At 44.2% G+C, this 20,186-nt stretch overlaps 1 protein-coding gene across 1 annotated transcript in view; it reads right to left on the reverse strand.

The window, feature by feature from the left end:
* OXSR1 (oxidative stress responsive kinase 1) overlaps positions 1-20,186 on the reverse strand; it is a 102,395-nt gene that overhangs the window by 45,929 nt on the left and 36,280 nt on the right. The window contains exon 4 of the mRNA XM_080339339.1: positions 10,884-11,025. Coding sequence (XP_080195465.1) covers positions 10,884-11,025 — 142 coding nt within the window. The remainder of the gene's footprint in view (positions 1-10,883; positions 11,026-20,186) is intronic.

Below are 20,186 nucleotides of genomic sequence, written 5' to 3' on the forward strand. Positions count from 1 at the left end.
ATTCAGGAGCTAAATGCCAGCAGCACAAGGCAACTCATGATTTACTCCAAGTCTCATAAATGGTAAAGGCATTTTAAAAGCCTCAGCTTCACGGGGGCTACGTCAGTAGGAATATTTAAGGGGTTTTTAACTGTCATTTTAATATCTGAATGAGGTTAGATTAATAATCCAGCTTTACCAGGAATTAAAAAGGTTCTCTTTGGCTCTTTTAAGCAGCGTGAAGCCAGACTCAGGGCTGAGAGAGCTGGGGTGTTCAGCCTGGAGAAAATACAGCTCTGGGGAGACCTTATTGCAGCCTTTCAATACTTAAAAAGGGGCCTGTAAGAAAGATGGGGACGGACTTTTTAGCAGGGCCTGTTGCAATAGGACAAAGGGTGATGGTTTTAAACTAAAGAAGGGAAGATTCAGGGTGGATGTGAGAGATTGTTGCCCCTGAGGGTGGTGAGACACTGTCCCAGGTTTCCCAGAGAGGTGCTGGATGCCCCATCCCTGGAGACATCCCAGGCCAGGCTGGACGGGGCTCTGAGCAACCTGAGCTGGTGATGATGTCCCTGCTCATGGCAGGGGTGGCACTGGATGAGCTTGGAAGGTCCCTTCAACCCAAACTGCTCTGTGAGGGGTGTGTAGACAAAGTCAACCAGAAAGGATTGGCAGCTTCCAACAAGACAAGCCATACGAGCACATCAAGTACTTGTCTGCTCCGTGCCCCGTCCTTCACATCTGGGCAGATCACACTCAGCACAGCAGAGACTTCCTGGGAAAAAGAACTGCATCCAGTCTCCTGGCACAGGTGAACAGCAGCCCCAGTATGGGCTATATGAGATTTTCAGCTCCTGTTCTTCCGTATTTTAGCTAAAACAAAACATTTCAGAGAATCCACGATACACTTACTAGGTACAACTCGTCCTGATTTTTTGCCCCCCAGCACTGCAGAAGTGGACTGCTGCTTTAAATAAAGGGTTTGGTGTCCAGGAAACCACAGCTCAGAAGTTTGATTCATTTTAGGTTAAGTCGCTATGTCAGCTCCAACAAGGGAGTGCTCACCAAAGCAAGCTGCAGGAGATGCTCCCGAAATTGACGCTGTCATCTTAATTCTCTGAACAGCTCTAGGGGCTGGGAAGATGCTGAGGCAGTAAAGAAGGAGTTGTAGACCTTGGGCTGAACTCTGTGGGAGCCTCTGACATGGAAGTGAGACAGCAAGTGGTGTGTCACATCGCTGATCGCATTCCTGTCTGTCACAGTCACTTATCACAGCGCCTGCAACTTTCCTTTATCTCGGCAAGTTATGTCCAGCTTACATTTTTTGATCCTGTGCCAGCTTCATCTTTGATGGTTTTGCACTCTTATTAATTCCTTCTCTGTTCACATATTTACAAGCCAAAGATGGTTAGAGGGAGGTGTGGTTCAGCAACAGGTCCTGTCTGCTTCAGACTTGACCTTCTACCCATCTCCATGTCTCCAGCCCAGCATCAGTGCTCATGTAACCTCAACTGCACATTAGTGTGGGGGAAATGACTCTACAAGCAAAACCAAAACCTTAAAGACCAGTTTTCAGACAGATCAGCTCCTCCAGCCAGATAATAAAGTGCTACAAACGCCAGCCCTAGCCCTACCTCCCAACTTGGAGATGATCTAACCATACCAACCCTCACAGCTCCGCTCCTTCCTCCTACAACAGAGGTTGTTGCTTCACACACTCACCCCAATGCACGTCACTGCTGTAATATCAGCTCATGGCAAGGAGGGTTTGCCAAGCAGCTACAGCTTCAGACAAGCCTCAGCCCTTGGGCAGTCAATGTATGTGAGAAGCTACGTCTCTAACTTCATACACCACTTTTTAAAGCTTCCCTTGTTCAGTTAGAACTAGTTCTTTTTCTCTTGTATCCCCCATAAGGAAAGGACCCTGCCCAGCAGGCTTTAAAAATGCAGTTTTCATAACATTGGAACAGCAGCTAAAAATGCAGCAGGATTTCTTCCACAAATTCATCTCTTCAGCCCTTCCATTTCCTAAGGGCTGCAGTGGGGACAAGGCACAAAGCTCCTTTAACAGCTGCTGCCTGAAAACCAACACACATAGCAAGCTGTGGAACCACAGTGTCTGCCTCTTACCCCAGAGACCCAGATATTTTTGGGAGGCCCTACCTGAGTCATTGGTAACACCGGAAAATGCTCAGGTTGTTGCTTGGCTTTATTTCAATGTTCCATGTCAAATTTAATGTGCAAGGAGGTGGGCATGCTTCATGTGATGCACAGCGCAATGCTGTAGCATCTCCTGCATGCTAAAATATGTTCCTACTGTGTTCAGAAATAGGAATTTCCCCCCAAACAACCACATGCAGATCACCCCAGTTTAAGGATCAGGTAGCAGAAGAACCAGGGAAGTCAGTGATTCCTGTGTCTTGACCCCACCACAATGGAGAGATGAAAGCTCATTCCAGTAAGCACATAATCAACATCGATCAAATAACCCCCAAAATTTTGATACAGAGCAGCTCAAAAATGTCTTAGTTTCCAAAAGGCAATAAGAACTCTTGTTCTGGAGAAGCGGTGTGTGTATCTATACACATACGAGGTCCAAGACATACCACGAAGCAGCCAAGAGCCATCCATATCTATGAAGCCACCCACAGCTCTTGCTCAGCAACATCCGCAATGTGACACGGAAGGAGAAGTTCAAGACAATCAAAGCACGCAAGAGACTCGCCAACTTGACTTCCTTCCTTCCCCAAAATCCAGAAGGTGACAATTTAAAGCATGGCCAGTATAGGAAGAGGAAAGTTCTCCTTATTTCAACAAGTTATTCCTATAAAATGGAAAAAGCAGTTATAAAATTTGGTACTTGCATAAGTCCTCTTGGCACTCCCAGTCTAACTTGGAGATGCTTTTCAGGCTGCCATGAAATGACTGATTTCTGTGACAGTCCTCTATTTGATGTCCTAACATGTGCAAGTTTTGTCACGCTTCTGTTTTTTGAAAGTATTAAAGTTTAGATTTTAACATTAAAGATTTAGAAGAACTCTGCAAAACAGGGTATAATTTGATTTAGTTAAAAATGCAAAAGTAATTTCTGATGGAGCCTTGCAAAATTTTCAACTGTGCTTAATACATTACAACACAAGTTTAGCAAGTGACCTTTTTCTCATGCTTTTGCATAAGACACAGAAAGACTGTAGTAGCCTGAATAAATACTTAAGGCATCTCCACACAGGCTGCTTTTAGGACCTACGAAGGCCAGAATATCTGCTGTGTTACAATAAGGGACAATATTCAAAGCCGGCTTTTAGAAGTGGATTATTCACTTTATGCATCACAGTAGAAAGGATAAACAGGATGAACCCCTGTGATTTAAACAATTACTGCTGGAAAGATGCTGCAAGAGGCTCTGCTGGGTGATTTGCTCCCCATAAGCTGTATCAGATAACAACAGTGACATGAGGATGTCATGAACAGAGTGGTTGGATGTGCATGTGAATGGCACTCTCTTCAAAGTCAGAAGACAAGAGCATCTGTTATAGTCTCACCTGATACAATCAATGTGCACACAGTGACTGAAGATTATTCCCCCTGGAAACATGTCAAATCCAAATATTCCTGACAAGTCAGGAATTGCTAGAAACCATATTAGTCAAGTGTGCAACTCAGTCATAATCTGTCATTGATGCTGAACCTTATTGAGATCACGCAGACCTCTATCTCCTGCTCTTCATATTTTTTTCGTGCTTCTCACCTCCCTGTAACAAAGCTGGGGAGACTAAAGTAAAAACTCAGCTCCTTTTTAACGTGGTACAGAGTAGTTGTACCAAAAAACAGGTTGGTTTGTTTGGTTACCCTTGTACTAAATCAAAGTTAGTTTGAGAAACTGCAGGATACACAGTGACAAAGTCAAGAGGCAGCATCTGGGTCTGAGGAGAATGAAATTGGGACAGACACATGAATACTGCAGAGTCACATAACAAGAGCTTGGCTTCAGACATGGCCCTGCCAGCTGCTGCAGGACCATCATAATGCACCAAGTCATAGAATCATAGAACTATTTTGGTTGGAAAAGACCCTTAAGATCATCGACCCCAAACGTTATGACAACACAGGCACTAAACCATGTCCTTAAGAACCTCATCTACACATCTTCAAACCCCTCCAGGGATGGTGACTCCACCACTGCCCTGGGCAGCCTGTTCCAATGTCTGACAGCCCTTTCCATGAAGACATTTTTCATAATATCCAATCTAAACTTCCCCTGGTGCAACTTGAGGCCATTTCCTCTTATCCAATCACTTGTTTCTTGGGAGACAACACCAACCCCCTCCATGCTCCAAGCTCCTTTCAGGCAGTTCAGAGATCAGAAGGTCTCCCCTCAGCTCCTGTTCTCCAGCTGAACCCCCCAGGTCCCTCAGCCGCTCCCATCACACTTGTGCTCCAGCTCCATTCCCTTCTCTGAACTCTCTAGCACCTCAAGGTCTTTCTTGTAGCGAGAAGGCCCCAAAACTGACCCCAGGATTTGAGGTTCAGCCTCTCTAGTGACCAGCTCAGGGGGTGGTCATTGCTCTGGTCCCACTGTTGCCCAGTCCCTGAGGGTCAGGTCCGTGACACCAGCCGGGAGCCGCTGCAGAGCCCCCAGCACTCTGGTGCTTTCATTAGCAGTGATATTAACCATTGGAGTTTTAATTGCCAGGTTTTCTGCTTCAGAGCAGAGATTGTCTTTATCCACTTTGAGGAAAACTGTCTCCACAGGAGCTATTGTTTCTGGCTGGTTGCAGATTTCAGATTTACATCTGGTTCATATTTTTTTCATCATAAGCACAGAGAAACTTATTTTAAAATGATGAATTTCTGAGCGCTGCAGTGGAAGAAACAGCCACCAGGAGAAGGTGCTGGTTCACGAAACCATCACAATGTGGTCCAGTCTGCCATGTACAGAGTGGAGATTCAATGGTCCTTGTGCCCTCAACACTGAGCAGCAAAGTGTTTATTTGGGGCAACAAATCATCCAGTACAATCCAGAGCAGCATCTTTTCTTCCTTCCCACCAGGATACCCAAGAGTAACGTTTCTATTGTTCTGGTTGCCAAACTGTTTGCAAATTAAAGCTGTAAAACTTCTATTAACAGCTACCTCGATACATTATTTCTGCCCACCCTGTACTATAAGGGAGACAAGGCCAACGTACACTTCTCTGAATATAAAATTCCACTGGCTGGCTCTCCAATTACCACTGTCCAGACTTAAAATCAAAATGGCAATAAGAGGTGAAATGCTCCACATCTCATCATCCATCCCTCAATGCTCCCCTAGCAAACCTCAGTTCCAAAACACACTCCCAAAACCAAGATAACACTGTGGGCTGTGAAGTTCTCCTACAGTATTGCTACAGAAACAACAAAAAAAATACAGTATTTCAGTCGTCAAAATAATCAGAGGCAAACTGGAATCCAGTTTAACCACAACGCCTGCCAGAACAGCTATCAATGCATTAATCAAATAGAAGAAAATTAAGCTTGAATCCTGTACGACAGCAGAGTTCTGCCAAAATATATCCATGCCAGCTCCTTCATCTTCAATCTGAAATCCACTACCAGAGGAATGCTCCTGCAAGCCACCCCCACAAGTGTTGCTGATGTGTATGTGACACCCTTTTATTAGAAATTATTTTATCTTAATACAAGTAGAAGAGGCAGGCAAACTTTGAACCTGTGTCAAAACCATCCCAAGGGCCAAAGCTAATATATTTGGCATAAAAATACAGTAAGACTACTGGTTTTAGTGTCTCTTCACAGAATCACAGAATGTCAGGGGTTGGAAGGGACCTCAAAAGCTCATCCAGTGCAATCCCCCCATGGAGCAGGAACACCCAGATGAGGTTACACAGGAAGGTGTCCAGGCAGGTTGGAATGTCTGCAGAGAAGGAGACTCCACAACCTCCCTGGGCAGCCTGGGCCAGGCTCTGCCACCCTCACCATGAAGAAGTTTCTTCTCAAATTTAAGCAGAACCTCCTGTGTTCCAGTTTGAACCCACTGTCCCTTGTCCTGTCATTGGTTGTCACCAAGAAGAGCCTGGCTCCATCCTCCTGACACTCACCCTTTACATACTGATCCCCATGAATGAGTGACCCCTCAGTCTCCTCTTGTCCAGTTCCAGAACCCCAGCTCCCTCAGCCTTTCCTCACACGGGAGATGCTCCACTCCCTTCAGCATCTTTGTTGCCCTGCGCTGGACTCTCTCCAGCAGTTCCCTGTCCTGCTGGAACTGAGGGGCCACAACTGGACACAAGATTCCAGGTGTGGTCTCCCCAGGGCAGAGCAGAGGGGCAGGAGAACCTCTCTGACCTACTGACCACCCCCCTTCTAACCCACTCCAGGTACCATTGGCCTTCTTGGCCACAAGGGCCCAGTGCTGGCTCATGGTCATCCTGCTGTCCCCAGGACCCCCAGGTCCCTTTCCCCTACACTGCTCTCTAACAGGTCATTCCCCAACTTACACTGGAACCTGGGGTTGTTCCTGCTCAGATTCTAGACCCTACACTTGCCCTTGTTACATTTAGTTAAATTTTTCCCTGCCCAACTCCCCAGCCTGCCCAGGTCTCTGGATGGCAGCACAGCCTCTGGCATGTCAGCCAAAATGTCAAAGCGACATTCCAACAGCTGACACAGCACCTTGCTGCCCCAACACTCAGAAAAGTGATTTTAAGATGACATTACAAAAACAACAATAAGAAGATTAAAAATCCACACCACTCTGTATGAGGGCACAAGCTGATCTACCCCAGCATATCTAATGAGCTATTGCACCTCTCACTTCATAAGTAAAGCAGCAAATATTAGTAGCTGGATCACCGTCATGTCAATATTTCAATTGCACGCAACCCTAAACCACTTCCTAAGCTTTTTTGTTTCTACAGAAAAGCACAGGAGTATCACATTTATTAGACAGCAATAGGAGATTCTGATTATATTTGAGCAGCGTTATCATTTCACCTGGACTAACTGAAATATTCAGTTACACAACGGCTAATCGTGAACAGAAGATAAGCTCCGAGATAAATATAGGCAGAAAGACAGAGAGACCTTGTAACAGTTAATCAGCACCATTCATTTGTCAGACCGCCATAAAGAACAACACCTGAAAACAAGGCTTTGAACAGCCCTCCAACAAGCCCCCTTAAGCAATAAAACCACTTGCTCGAGTTTTACTTCCAAGTCGTTCACCGAACAACTAATCCCCAAATACACAGAGGAATCAGAGTCCAAATGGGGAAGAGGTGACAATGTACCCTGTGTGTCATCCGGACAAGATGAACCAGGGAGTGACCCCTCGCAGCACGTTGGTGTTGCTCGACTTCCATAAAAATAATGTGTCTGAGCAGATTTCTGCACAACGGCTTCACCCGAGGGTTTCCGAGTCACCCTGGCTTGTGCCCGGTATTTAACTCGCTTAATATCAGCTGGATCGCTGGGATTTCAGCTTGTCCCTGGGATCACCAGGCTACCCAGAAAACCGCAACAGGGACGGACAGTCGGGGACAGACACACAGTGATGAGAGCTCTGAGATACAGGATTTGGGAGGAAGACAGGGATCATTTGCGATCGTTACCTTTCATGAAAATAAAACTGACCATGTTTTCTCCTTTGGCTTTTCCATAAGGCCTCAGACTCCGTTCCCAACAGCAAGGTGAACACAAATATCACTCTGGACAATGTGGGAGACTTAAGTATCTGTTGCTGAACAAAGGCACCTATTCAGGTCTCAGCCTCGCTCTGGCTCCTAATTAGCAAACTAAACAAAAACTATGCTTAATTTAAGCTTTCAGTAGATATTTGGCTTTCTAATCTCCTCTAGAGAATACTGTCAAGCTACTCTCCTGCCTGAAGCAGGGGATTTACACTGCCATGCTCCCCAAACCTTAATTACAAGTGGCATTAAGTTCAAGTGGAGCTTACGCAGGGTAAGATTCAGCAGCAGTGGAATTTCATTAAGCCAGACTTGCACGTATTAACTTAATTTACCCATTTGAGATGATGCATAATTTATAAGTATTGAGCAGCTCCACTGTCAGACATGTATTCTCTGATCTCTCTGATGATTTACAGCAGTAACGAGCTGTCCCTGCTTCAGGTCAACAGCGCCCACAAAATTACATTTAGATCCAGATATTCATCCTCTGGGCTTTGCCACCAGCCTGGTTGTCCAGTTTCAGATGTTCCAATTACATTCATTTCACCCATATTGCATCTCTGACCTTCTCAAGCCATTTTCTCCTGGATCTAATACAAACGGAGTTGAGATATTTTGGTGTAACCAGCCAAACATTTTGCTCTGCTGGATGGTTGCTTGGTCATTCCAGGTCTGTTCAATGTTGACCCTTCACTTCTGGCCTTATTTTAGCCTGAATCTCACCCCAACCACAGCTGTCCCTCATTGCAGACAATATTCAATGGTTCAGCCATCATCTGATGCATTTTCCTTTAGATACCTTAAGTTGACCCAGGGGACCAAAGTTATTTTAAACATTTCATCCCAGAGCATCTCAGCCCAACTGCAAGATTTCCACCTGCCTTTCCCATCAGGCATGACCAATATTATGATCCCAGTGCTAAGCAAACTAATACTCCATACAGACACTCCTAAGTTTGAGGAAAGGTCCCATCTGCATGACAACTTGAAACTGTTTTTCTCAGCTGCATATGTGCATCTGGATAAAATGCAAACAGCACCATTAACTCCATTAAGGAAACACATTTCATCCCTCTAAGGCATCTAAGCTCGCATTCTGCCAACAGTTAAACCTCATCCTTTGCATCACAGGTAGGAAACAACACAACTTTCCTTCTGTATCATGGCTTCAACCACTTCTCCAAATTTCACAGCCCACACAATGAGGCAATCCCAATGCCTTTTTTTACTGATAAAGCATTACACAATTGTCAAAGCAGCTCCAAAATATAGGGATGCAACACATGCAAAGCAGCTGATCCACAACCACAACCTCAAGCTGCAGCGATGACACAGCTCAGACTTCTTTGCTGAAGTCCCCTAAATAAAGGAAAAAATGCTTCAGAGGAGCAGGATAGGAATGGTTACAGCAGGTTTGGTTGAGTCTCCTCCTGAATGATTCAATATGAATCACATTTTCTTCAGATCCAGCAGTTTGAACTTTCTGCAAACATCATATTTTTGCTGAGTGCAGGAAAAATAACCAATAATAAGACAAGGGGTAATGGGTTCAAACTGGAACACAAAAGGTTCCACTTAAATTTGAGAAGAAACTACTTCTCAGTGAGGGTGGCAGAGCCTGGAACAGGCTGCCCAGGGGAGTTGTGGAGTCTCCTTCTCTGCAGACATTCCAACCCGCCTGGACACCTTCCTGTGTAACCTCATCTGAGTGTTCCTGCTCCATGGGGGGATTGCACTGGATGAGCTTTCCAGGTCCCTTCCAACCCCTGACACTCTGTGATTCTGTGAATACATCCTCTAGAACCTTTACTGCAATTACTAGTTTTGCTGTTTCACTACAGCAACTCAGAGAACCACCTCACTTTCAATACAGAAATCACTATGTGACATCCTCAGAAAAACTGAAATTTAACAGGTTACAAAAAACATATGTCGAAGCAGCAGTATTTCGTGAGACCAGAAGATGAACTAAATCAACTACAAGTCACAGATGAGCGTGGTTTTCTAAACTACTTACAGCAAGAGTGAGGAATTACTATGTACACAGGGAATATGTTGGTCTGTTGCTTTAACTTCCCAGAGCTGCCTGAAGCCTTAACTCTAAAAGAAACCAAAATTGAGCAACTATCTGTGAAATCAAAACTGGCTTCAATGAAGACAACCCTTCTTAAATCAGAACTTTAATAGATACTGGAAACTGGTATTTGAGACTTCTTGCAGGGAAAAGAATTCCACCAGAATTATTTCCAACAATTCCTTTCATTTTAACCCAAAACAATGTACAAAAGCCAACTACTTTGACCAAAGTACAAAATAAATACTTCTTGGATTTGCTAATTAAAATAACACTTTGGCAAAACAAGCTCCCTCTTCTTATGTAGTTATTAGAGGACAGAAACTTAGTCCAGCCCAGCAGCAGCAATGCTTATAATGGCACCGCACCAGAAACCAGCCAAGCTCACAGAATTCCCAAGAAAAAGGAGATCTGTTCCCAGTAGCAGCCTGTGGCTGGGGTGATGTATATTACCCACAGTATATTCTATTTCCAGCACGTATTTAGGATTGCAACTCTCATTCTTTTTAATGGCAAGACATACTGACTTCGTATCCTCTCTTTCTGAGCTACCTTGACACCAGGGGAGAGGAAAATATGATTGAAAAATACCTCCTGAATGACATAGACAGCACAGAAACCCACACGTCTCAGTGATCCATCACATTACAGCCCATTAGTTAACTGGGTTTTGCCTACAAAAGAAGTTTTTCCACTAATTTTGTTCCTTTTTTTTTTTAAATGAAATTACACAAATTCAAATTTCATGATGTTGAGCTCGCAACTAGCCTTAAAACAACAAAAAAACAGGGCTTAAAGGGCTCCTTATTCAATTGCTCAACACTTATGTAGCTCTGCAAGCAACAAAACCAGCTGAAGTTTTGTTTTGCAGCTCCAACAACTACACTTCCCAGCTGGATGTTGATATTTGGAGAGACATTCTCTATATCCAAACTTCTTATACACCAAAGTCTACCTAAACTTGGCCTAGTCACAGTATTTCCTACAGTAGCAACTACAATGCATATCCTGAGTTTTGCTTAAGCTCCCACCTTCATTTTCTTCTTTTGTGCCATCACAGCTGGTTGGACGATAAGTGTATCCTCAGGTGCTCTGTTTCAGCAACACATTTTAGGATAAAGATAAGAAAAATGAACAATACCTATGGATTTGTCCGTTTTTATGCAGGTAGTCCAGCCCCTCCAGCACCTCCTTAAGGATGGTGGCTATACAGGCTTCATCCAGGACACCGGTTTTGTGTTCTCCTTTGGCCACAATGTGCTTTATAATATCCAAAACAGAGCCTAGAGGAAAAGAGTTAAAATATATATTAAACTAGAAGAATTTACTCACAGCTTGGTTTATAATCACTTCATCTACATGTCCAAGGAATTTATTGGGAATAGTGGTGAGGATCAGAGTCAGCAGGCGAAGCCTGAGCCTTGCAGGGGTGCAGCTCCTCAAGGCAGGCTGTAAAAATCCCTGTGATCACAACAGATAAGCTATTTGAACAAGCCAAAAATGTAAAGTGTCCCCACACAGGACTCTTGGAAGGTTTTTAAGCAGATAGTGACGTTGCAGTCTTAGTGCTGGAAAAGCAGGAGGGGGAAATGGAAAAAGCAGGGGCTGCCAGGACTCACGAGCTGAAGGCAACAAGCTTGATAAAATTAGACTTTTTCAGCTCTTATAAACTCAGTGTAGAAATATAGCAGGAAAAATCTAATACATTAAGGGATGACACCACCCTAAAAGAAAAATTATTAAATAGAGAACAAATGAGGCTGAATTCTGACAATATGCGTATGAAACCAGAATAGTTCAGATCCTTCCCTGGAAACATCAGGCTTAGTCTGTCCCCCAACCATGGTGCAAATTACATCATCTTGCATGACAAACCACGCTTGGAAGAGCAAACCACCTCTTTGAATCGCACCCAGGAATCAACAGAATCATTGATTAGTAACGTGCCTCTTGTGCAAACTCCTGTTATGATGATATACTTTGTCATGTATTCTATGTTTTAGCATCTGGACTGAAGACTGTCTTAGAACTGGGTTTTTATTGCTCCAGTATGGGATGTGTAAGCCTGTTTTCCAGGCCTGTGCCATTTAGCCCCCTTCAAACTTGTGTTTCTATGGTTTAATGACTGAATAGTCAGCTTGCAGCATTTGTACAGCTATGGACACAAAGCAACATGAGCAGCACCGGGAAGTTACTAAAGAATAAGAGCAGGCACAACTGAAGCACTAATTCCAGCCTTGATTAGCTTTGAACAACAAGCTAACAGGGAAAGAACATCTCAGTACTAACTACTCAGCTACTTTAGAAAAGCTGGAGGTTCATTCTCCCTAAATTGCAACTAAAATAAGAGAATCCAAACATTTCCTATCTGAAGAACAGTGAAAGCTGAGAAATTATCCTCATTCATTTGGTCAATGGGGAAACGACAAGTTCCACCTTGTAAATTCTTGAAGTAGAAAAATACCAAGGTTGTTGGTTTCTTTTTTCATCCTTAAGGTTCAGGTTGACAAAACACTTCTCCCCCTTGAAAATTTATTTTGGTAGCTCTATTTTAATGTATCGGCCACGCAGATAGGTTTGGGCTTCACAACGTACTTTGCTTTTGGATTCTCACATGAAAGCAAGAAGGCTGCAAGGTTGGAATCCCAACGCCACGTGGAAAGGTTTGTTTGGCACAGTTCAAGCTGCACAGGAAACAATTAAGCAGGCGCACAGTGTCCCTTAGCTTATGGAAAATGGTATGTGCTGAGTTAACTATCCATTTTCTCCAGCCCACTGGTGTTCATGGTGTACACCAACCCACTAACTTAATCCACACAAAACAATAAATGAAGACTAAAACACCAAGCCATGTTGGGTTGGTAGTAAGCATAACCTCTGAACAGGATGAGTGGCAGAGCCAAAGGACAAGAAACAGGGGAAAAAGGAAGGGCAACACGTTTGTGAATGGGGGAGAAAACCTCTTTTCTCAGCAAGAGATTAGACCATCTACCCCAAATGGTATCTCCAGCTTCTTCTTCCAAAAAATACCTTTGCTTGGTTCAGGGTGTTTGCAGAAGATACGATCTTAACACAGCAGACACTGCCAAAATAAGAGAAAATATGGAAAAAGATATTTGGGGGATGTTAGGCAACTTCATTTCTATATTTTTTGCAGGAATAAGGTTCAGATTAGGTATAAGGAAAAATTTCTTCATGGAAAGGGTTGTTGGGTACTGGAACAGGCTGCCCAGGGCAGTGGTGGAGTCACCATCCCTGGAAGGGTTTAAAAGATGCAGAGATGAGGTTCTTAGGGATATGGCTCAGTGCTAGAATTTGGTTATGGTTGGAACCCATGATCTTGAGGGTCTCTTCCAACCAAAACAATTCTATGATTCTAATAGTCTTAGCAGAGTTCAGCCTTCCCTGCTGGAGCATGGAAACACACACCTTCAGGGAGTTTTGACATGGGTCTGCATTGGTTAGCCAAAGGTTTCACCCAGCCATAACTCAGGTTCTTGTGATTTAAGTCAGACTTCCCACACAGGAGCAAGATTTAGCTCTACTGAATTGTTAGACCCTTGAGTAAGCTCCCCCTTCACTGAAATCTTGCCTTTGGGTTCTAAAGTCTAAGACAAGGAGCCTCTGTTGTGCGTGATGAGGACTCACCTGGGATTCAGCCTGTCATGTATTTACATTTTCAAAGTACGTGCTTGCAAGCCTCAATGCTTCTTATTTTGGACAAGAATTTTCATGACACCTAAGAAAGAACCCACTAAAAATTCCTCCACTAATGGGCCTTTATCAGGAGAACAAACCATGGCTTGTTGTAGAAGTCCAGTGAAAATATGTGGTTCTTCACGTACTCGTTTTGTCCTCTTCCCACCCACAACTCTGTTAGCAGACTTGGTTCAACAACATCTCCCTTCTCCTGCAAAAGGGCTCAGGGAACATGAGGAGGCAGATCATATGGTGCTCAAATTCAACTGGTCAAGAAATGCTCTATTTAGCCAAGTTCGAGGTTGTGTTTAACCCAGAAAAGGGGGTGGGATTGGACAGACAAGGGCAGGCACAGAGGCAGCTTCACTGTGAAAGGGCTGATTCATTCCCATGCTATATCTGCTCCCAGTCCAGCCTGCCACTATTTAAGTACATTTTTAAAAATCCACTTTCACAATGAGATGTTCAAAGAAGGGGAAGAATTTGCCAGTCTTCTACAGAGAAGAGAACAGCAAAAAGGCTTTCAACAAGACATGTAGTTCAGCAGAACAGCAACCCAAGAGCCACTTTCCTGTTGGAAAACATGTTAATTGGATCATCCCCATTTTGCACAGGGGGAAAAAAAAGTTTTGCCTCTGGCACCACAACACAATAAAGTTGTGACTTGGGAAAGGACTGGGCAGAGAAGAACCTGAGGAAGTTCAGCAAAGGCAAGTGTAGGGTTCTGCACCTGAAGAGGAATAACCCCAGGGACCAGTACAGATTAGGGGCAGACCTGCTGGAAAGCAGCTCTGCAGAGAAGGACAAGGGGGTTCTGGCCAACAACAGGCTGACCATGAGTCAATGATGCGCCCCTGTGGCCAAGGCCAATGGTACCTGGGGTGCATTAAGAAGAATGTGACCAACAGGTTGAGGAAGGTTGTTCCTCCCCATCTACTCTGCCCTGCTGAGGCCGCATCTGGAGTTCTGTGGCCAGTTCTGGGCTTCCCAGTTTAAGAAGGACAAGGAATTACTGGAGGGAGTCCAGTGCAGGCTACAAAGATGCTGAGGGGGGTCTGGAGCATCTTTCTTATGAGGAGAGATTGAGAGAGCTGGGGCTGTTCAGCTGGAGAAGAGAAGCTGAGAGGGAATCTCATCAATGTTTATAAATATCTCAGAGTGGGTGTCAAGAGGATGGACCAGACTCTGTTCAGTGGTGCCCAATGACAGGATGAGGGACAACGGGCACAGACTGAAACACAGGAGGTTCCATCTGAATATGAGGAGAAACTTCTTTCCTTTGAGGTGCCAGAGCCCGGCCCAGGCTGCCCAGAGAGGCTGTGGAGTCTCCTTCTCTGAGACATTCAAACCCACCTGGACACCTTCCTGTGTGACCTGCTCTGGTGACCCTGCTTGAACAGGTGGGTTGGACTGGATGGTCTCCAGAGGTCCCTTCCCACCCCAGCCACTGTGATTTTTACACCTCACAGATCAGTAAGGTTGGGAGGTAGGTACTGACTCCCGACTCAGTTGTAGCTTCATAAAGCACAGCACCATGGGATAGCAAGAACAAAGCCAAGCTGCATTTCTACACACTGCTTTGTGCTGTGTTTGAAATCTGGCATTCTGGCTCAGAGAGCCTGACTTGGAGCAGTGGGAATACCTAGACCCTCAAACAGAACGCCACCACTGGGCATGAAGCCACTTAATCAGAAGTCAAAGGAATTTCACTATTGAGGGAAACACCTTCTGCTAGAAGGTGGATATCGCACTGAATTTATCAGGCTAATGCCAAAATGCCGTCATTCCCAAGGATCTCATTAAGTGTGTGACACAATTACTAGGGCAAGACCTCAGCTGCCTTAGGGTGAGGACAAATTTTCTCACACTAACTATGTTACACTCAAACAATAGATTAGTTGGTCGGAGGATCATCCTCAGCCTAAGGGGAAAAACGAACATTTGGCACAAAGCAGCTTGTTGCCGATCCAGCAACACCTTAACTGCTAGAAATTAACTGGAAACTAATTCGGCTGAACCGGAATCAAGATCCAACCTACATAGGAGCATGTGCTTTACAAACCCATTGTTCTGTTTCAAAACAGCAGCGTGATTCCCAATACTGCCCATTACTGACACAGCTTCCAAACTGGTCTAAGAGCAACTGGGGAAGTTAAGAGTATATCCAGACATAGTTGGATTTCTGCTTAAGATAATGCTGTGAAATACTCTGGTTGCATTATACATGGCACTATGTTTGACCACAACAGTTCCTTCCTGATGTATCTCATTAGAAATGAACAAGTAGAAGCTACAGATTCACAGAACAGGAGAGTCAGGCTTAAGTGAGAAAGAAATTAAGCTTGGCTTATGCTGACTGGAAAGATTTTCCAAGCCTAGAAAGGGGAGCATATCAGGAAAAGACAAAACAGAGGAAAGAGCCAGAATTGAAGCCTAAACATAAATATAAATAATGCTGTCATTATTATGGATGTTTAAAGTCTGGTGACGAGCAACTGAACCCAAAGCCCAACAGAAGACAAAAGAAATGACATTTAGAGACTGATGTGGAAAAAATGAGGCTATAAACAAATTCCTGCCCATCAAATATACACGGAGCAGCACACAGACAGGAAGCCTACAAGATACTGTGAGATCTGATAAAGTGTTTAGCATTATTTATCGCTCAAGTGTCTCTGTATATTCTGACACCAATCGCTAACTGTATTACATCTACTTAGTAACGCACAATCCCTCATTGCAAATTGCACAGCAATTGAAAGTCAAGTGGTTTTCTGCTCCAACTCACAAGCTCCCAAATCTGCTCTCAAAGCTGCTAATGCAATAGCTCCTCATGACAGCACAAGTCACCAGGAACTTGCAGTACGTAGACTTATGCTCACCTGAAAAAACCCAAACTGTAATTACGGCAGGTCAAACACACAGTGAGTAACTTTCCCTGGAATTCTTATTACTCACAGGATAGAATCACAGAAACACAGAATGTCCTGAGTTGGAAGGACCCACAAGGATCATGGAGTCCAACTCCTGTCCCTGCACAGGACACCCCAGAGGTCACACCGTGTGTCTGAGGATGTTGTCCAGTCTCTTCTTGAACACTGTCAGGCTTGGGGCTGTGACACCTCCCTGGGGAGCCTGTTCAGTGTCCAGCACCCTCTAGGTGAAGAACAGTTCTGCATCAGATCTCAGATATCCCATTGCTCCACCAGGAGTGAAAAAACAGGGGCCCTTCCCATTTGATCGTAGGTGGAGTATAACTCATTAGGCCTGACTGAAGCCAGTTCCAACTTTCCAGAAGCCAGTAGTTCATTTCCACCCATAAGAGCAGTATCGGAGCAATGAAGACACAAGAAACCCATGAGCAGACTGATATCCTCAATTTCTACGGGAAGAATATTCAGTTTTTGTATGCTGACATGAGGCAGACCATGGAGGGGGTTGGTCTCTTCTCCCAAGTAACAAGCGATAGGATGAGAGGAAACAGCCTCAAGTTGCACCAGGGAAGGTTTAGATTGGATATTAGGAAAAATTTCTCCACGGAAAGGGTTGTCAGGCATTGGAACAGGCTGCCCAGGGCAGTGGAGTCACCATCCCTGGAAGGGTTTAAAAGACATGTAGATGAGGTTCTTAGGGACATGGTTTAGGGTTAGAGTTCAGTTAATGGTTGGACCAAATGATCTGGAGGGTCTCTTCCAACCAAAATGATTCTATGATTTGCAATGGACTGTCTTGAAACCAAGTAAACGCAGACCTATCTTACACCGCACACATGTACCCAGTATAACTGTCTCTAACACCCTGTACTTCATGCTACTCCAGCATTTCCTTCAGCAGCAAGACGAGATTAAAGAGTTGCATGGTTCACCACCTCTCTGTTGTGCCAGTGCATCTGCTTACAATGCCGTACTGTAAATGAGATCACCGCAGTAATCGGTAATCCAGTTTTCCAGGCAGGGTGGAGACCAAGCAGCCAGGAACTTCTTAAACCAGCTTCGCTGCTGGAGAAAAAGAACAAAAAATGTGTGTAATCGCACCCTTGGGGCAAAAAGTCCTAATTGTTCCACTGATTCACTTTCAACAGCAAATCACCACAAACATCAAGGCTTCCTGTTCCAAATCCAGAGCGCGTTTCTTTGACCTCACCTACACCAGCAAGCACGCACACAGCATTTAGGAAGCCTGTTGCTGCTGTTTCTCCTTAGGAGAGGAAGAAAATATCCACGTGATAGTCGTCAGCCAGGCTGCTTAATGCTCCAGCACATGGGGTTGAAGTGGAGAAGTGTATGAAAAGCTGAGCAGAAAGGAAAGCTTGTTTAGAACAAGATTACAGATAAACGCAGGAGTATTACTGCTGGAATTTTACATGCCCCCAGAGGCAAAAGGAATGTACAGCAGAGCCAGTTGCTGTGGGAACCGCATCTCACATGTAATACTAAAACTTCAGTGACAGAACAAAGATAGAGGATAAGTTAGAGGCAAAGAAAACTCCTTTAAATTTGTCTGGCAAGCAGAACAAGAAAATTTAATACTCTAACTTAATTACCAAAAAAAAAAGCAGGTAATAGTAACTGCACTGATTGGCCATTTAGAGGCCTGGCATAAAGAGGTTGGAAAACAGCACGAGGGATCACAACACAATTTCGGAAGAATCAAGATCTGTCCCAAACCTGACAGACACTGATGCTGAACGTGCTGCATCTTTGAGAAGGGGGAAGTGGCAGGATTCACTGCTGCTGCTTTTAGGACATCCCAGCAGAAGGCAGTGGTTGTCACCAGAGCCAAGAATTAAATCTGCATCTTGTCAGGCTCTGACAAACGGAGGAAGAAGACATAAAAGAAGGAACAGCTGCTTGGATTCAGTATTTCTGGGGCTGAGGAATACAGCAGAAGAGTAAAGTAAAGAAAAAGTTACGCAAAACAAAGGAAAAGACGTCTAAGTAGTTTGCTGGGGTTTCTGGTTTTTAAGTTTCTTCTTAACCCTGGTTAAACCACCTCAGCACAGAGGGAGAGTTAAGGAAGCTTCCACTTCTTACCTCCTGCCCTCTAAAGCACTTGCATAGATGTATAAGAAATATGACAAGATTACAGCAGTAAACAAGATCATACAATAAAGGGAGAAAATATAAAGTCACACTATTTTTTTTCATACTTATCTTATTATAGCTCGGAGTGGCAAGATATCTCCACATCACATTCGACAATCACATACAGTCCCTACCATCTCCTGCTTCTGGCTAATCTCACCCTTAATTGTTGGAAATTAAGTTGTGGCTCTACAAATAAAACCAAAAGCCCTCCAGATGGACTCAAAATAGCTCTGTTTTCTCCCAACAGAATAATTCATCATAAACACAAGGATTCCTAAGAACCTGCGGCTTACGCTCTGGTCATAACTCACTGCTGGAGTCAGGAGATCAGGGTTGAACACGGCAGAAGTAGAACAAGATATCCGGTCTCTCTTAAGAGTTGTCAGCCCTCTGTTTTGGTCTGTTTTGATGAGCACTTCATCAGATAATCAAGGTAAGAGGTTGTTTAGATAATCTTAAACTTTTGGAAAATAAAAGGTTTAAGTATTTCAATACAGTAATCTCCTTCACAGATTTAAATAGGAACCTTCAAGAAGGCAGAAGATCCAAGACACCTATCTGGAAATGTTTCAATATTTAAAGGATTTGCACAGTCTAAAAGTATTTGATGTCTCATCTGCTGTAGGATAAGACAGTAAAAACTGTTGTGCGACACAGCAAGTCACCACAGATGGCTGTTTCATATGAGCAACTGTTTTAAAGCTCACCACCGCATTGGGTCACCTGTGAAACGAGAGCCCTTCTTAAAACCGGCAAGAATTCTGAAGAGCAAACAGGTCACAATAAAAAAAGCACAAGAACAAAAGGACAGCTGTTCCTCTTCCTACTAAAAACCCCCAGGAGATAGAGAGCAGGACTGGGCTTCAGATGGCTTTAAAAAGGCACGAGTAAAATTCACAACACGGGAATGCCAGCGAGGCAAAAGCAGGTCAGCAGTTGTCTAGAAATAGTCACGGGAGTTTAGTTTGGAGTAACATCGGATCAAAAGGCCGGGGTGCCAAGTTGACATTGCTAAGCTTAGATACCTACAGAACAGTTTCATGACTACAGGAAAAGGTCTGAAATTTCTACTGAAGGACACAGAAACGGCAAATATTTCACAAACCCGACTTGGGTGCAAATCCCTAGAGCTGAAAGAGGGTGTCAGAGTAACCGGACACAGCAGCACCTCTTGTCCCCACCAGCTGGATGTCATCACAGCCACATTTCTGCCATCAGCAGCAACTACACTCGACAGCTGCTTCAGTGTCAGCTCTGCCTGTTCAAACCACGTCAGCAGGGGCTTCAACCAGATGACTCTGTTGTGATGGAGATTCACAGTTTTACCTGTTAGCCCCAACAGCTCACCAATATGTTATCCAGCGGCTATTATACAGCAGTTGTATGTCTCCTCGTCGCTGACAACTTCAGTATCTTCCACCACCACAATATTTGTGATGTGGAGACAAATAGTTCAGTTTGAGTGACAATTAAGATAATTAAGTCACCAGTGAGTGCATCAGCCAGGTGCTCAGAGGAACAAGGCACTGTTATCAGGCACTACCACTCCATGGATTTAGAGTATTCTCCCTTAGAGACATGTCTAAAATACTTACATACATGACTAGGTCAAGCTTTCAACAAAAGAAATGCAACCAGAAAATAAATTAAATTGCACT

The sequence above is a fragment of the Nesoenas mayeri genome (assembly GCF_963082525.1).
Source record: "Nesoenas mayeri genome assembly, chromosome: 2".
Taxonomy (NCBI): domain Eukaryota; kingdom Metazoa; phylum Chordata; class Aves; order Columbiformes; family Columbidae; genus Nesoenas; species Nesoenas mayeri.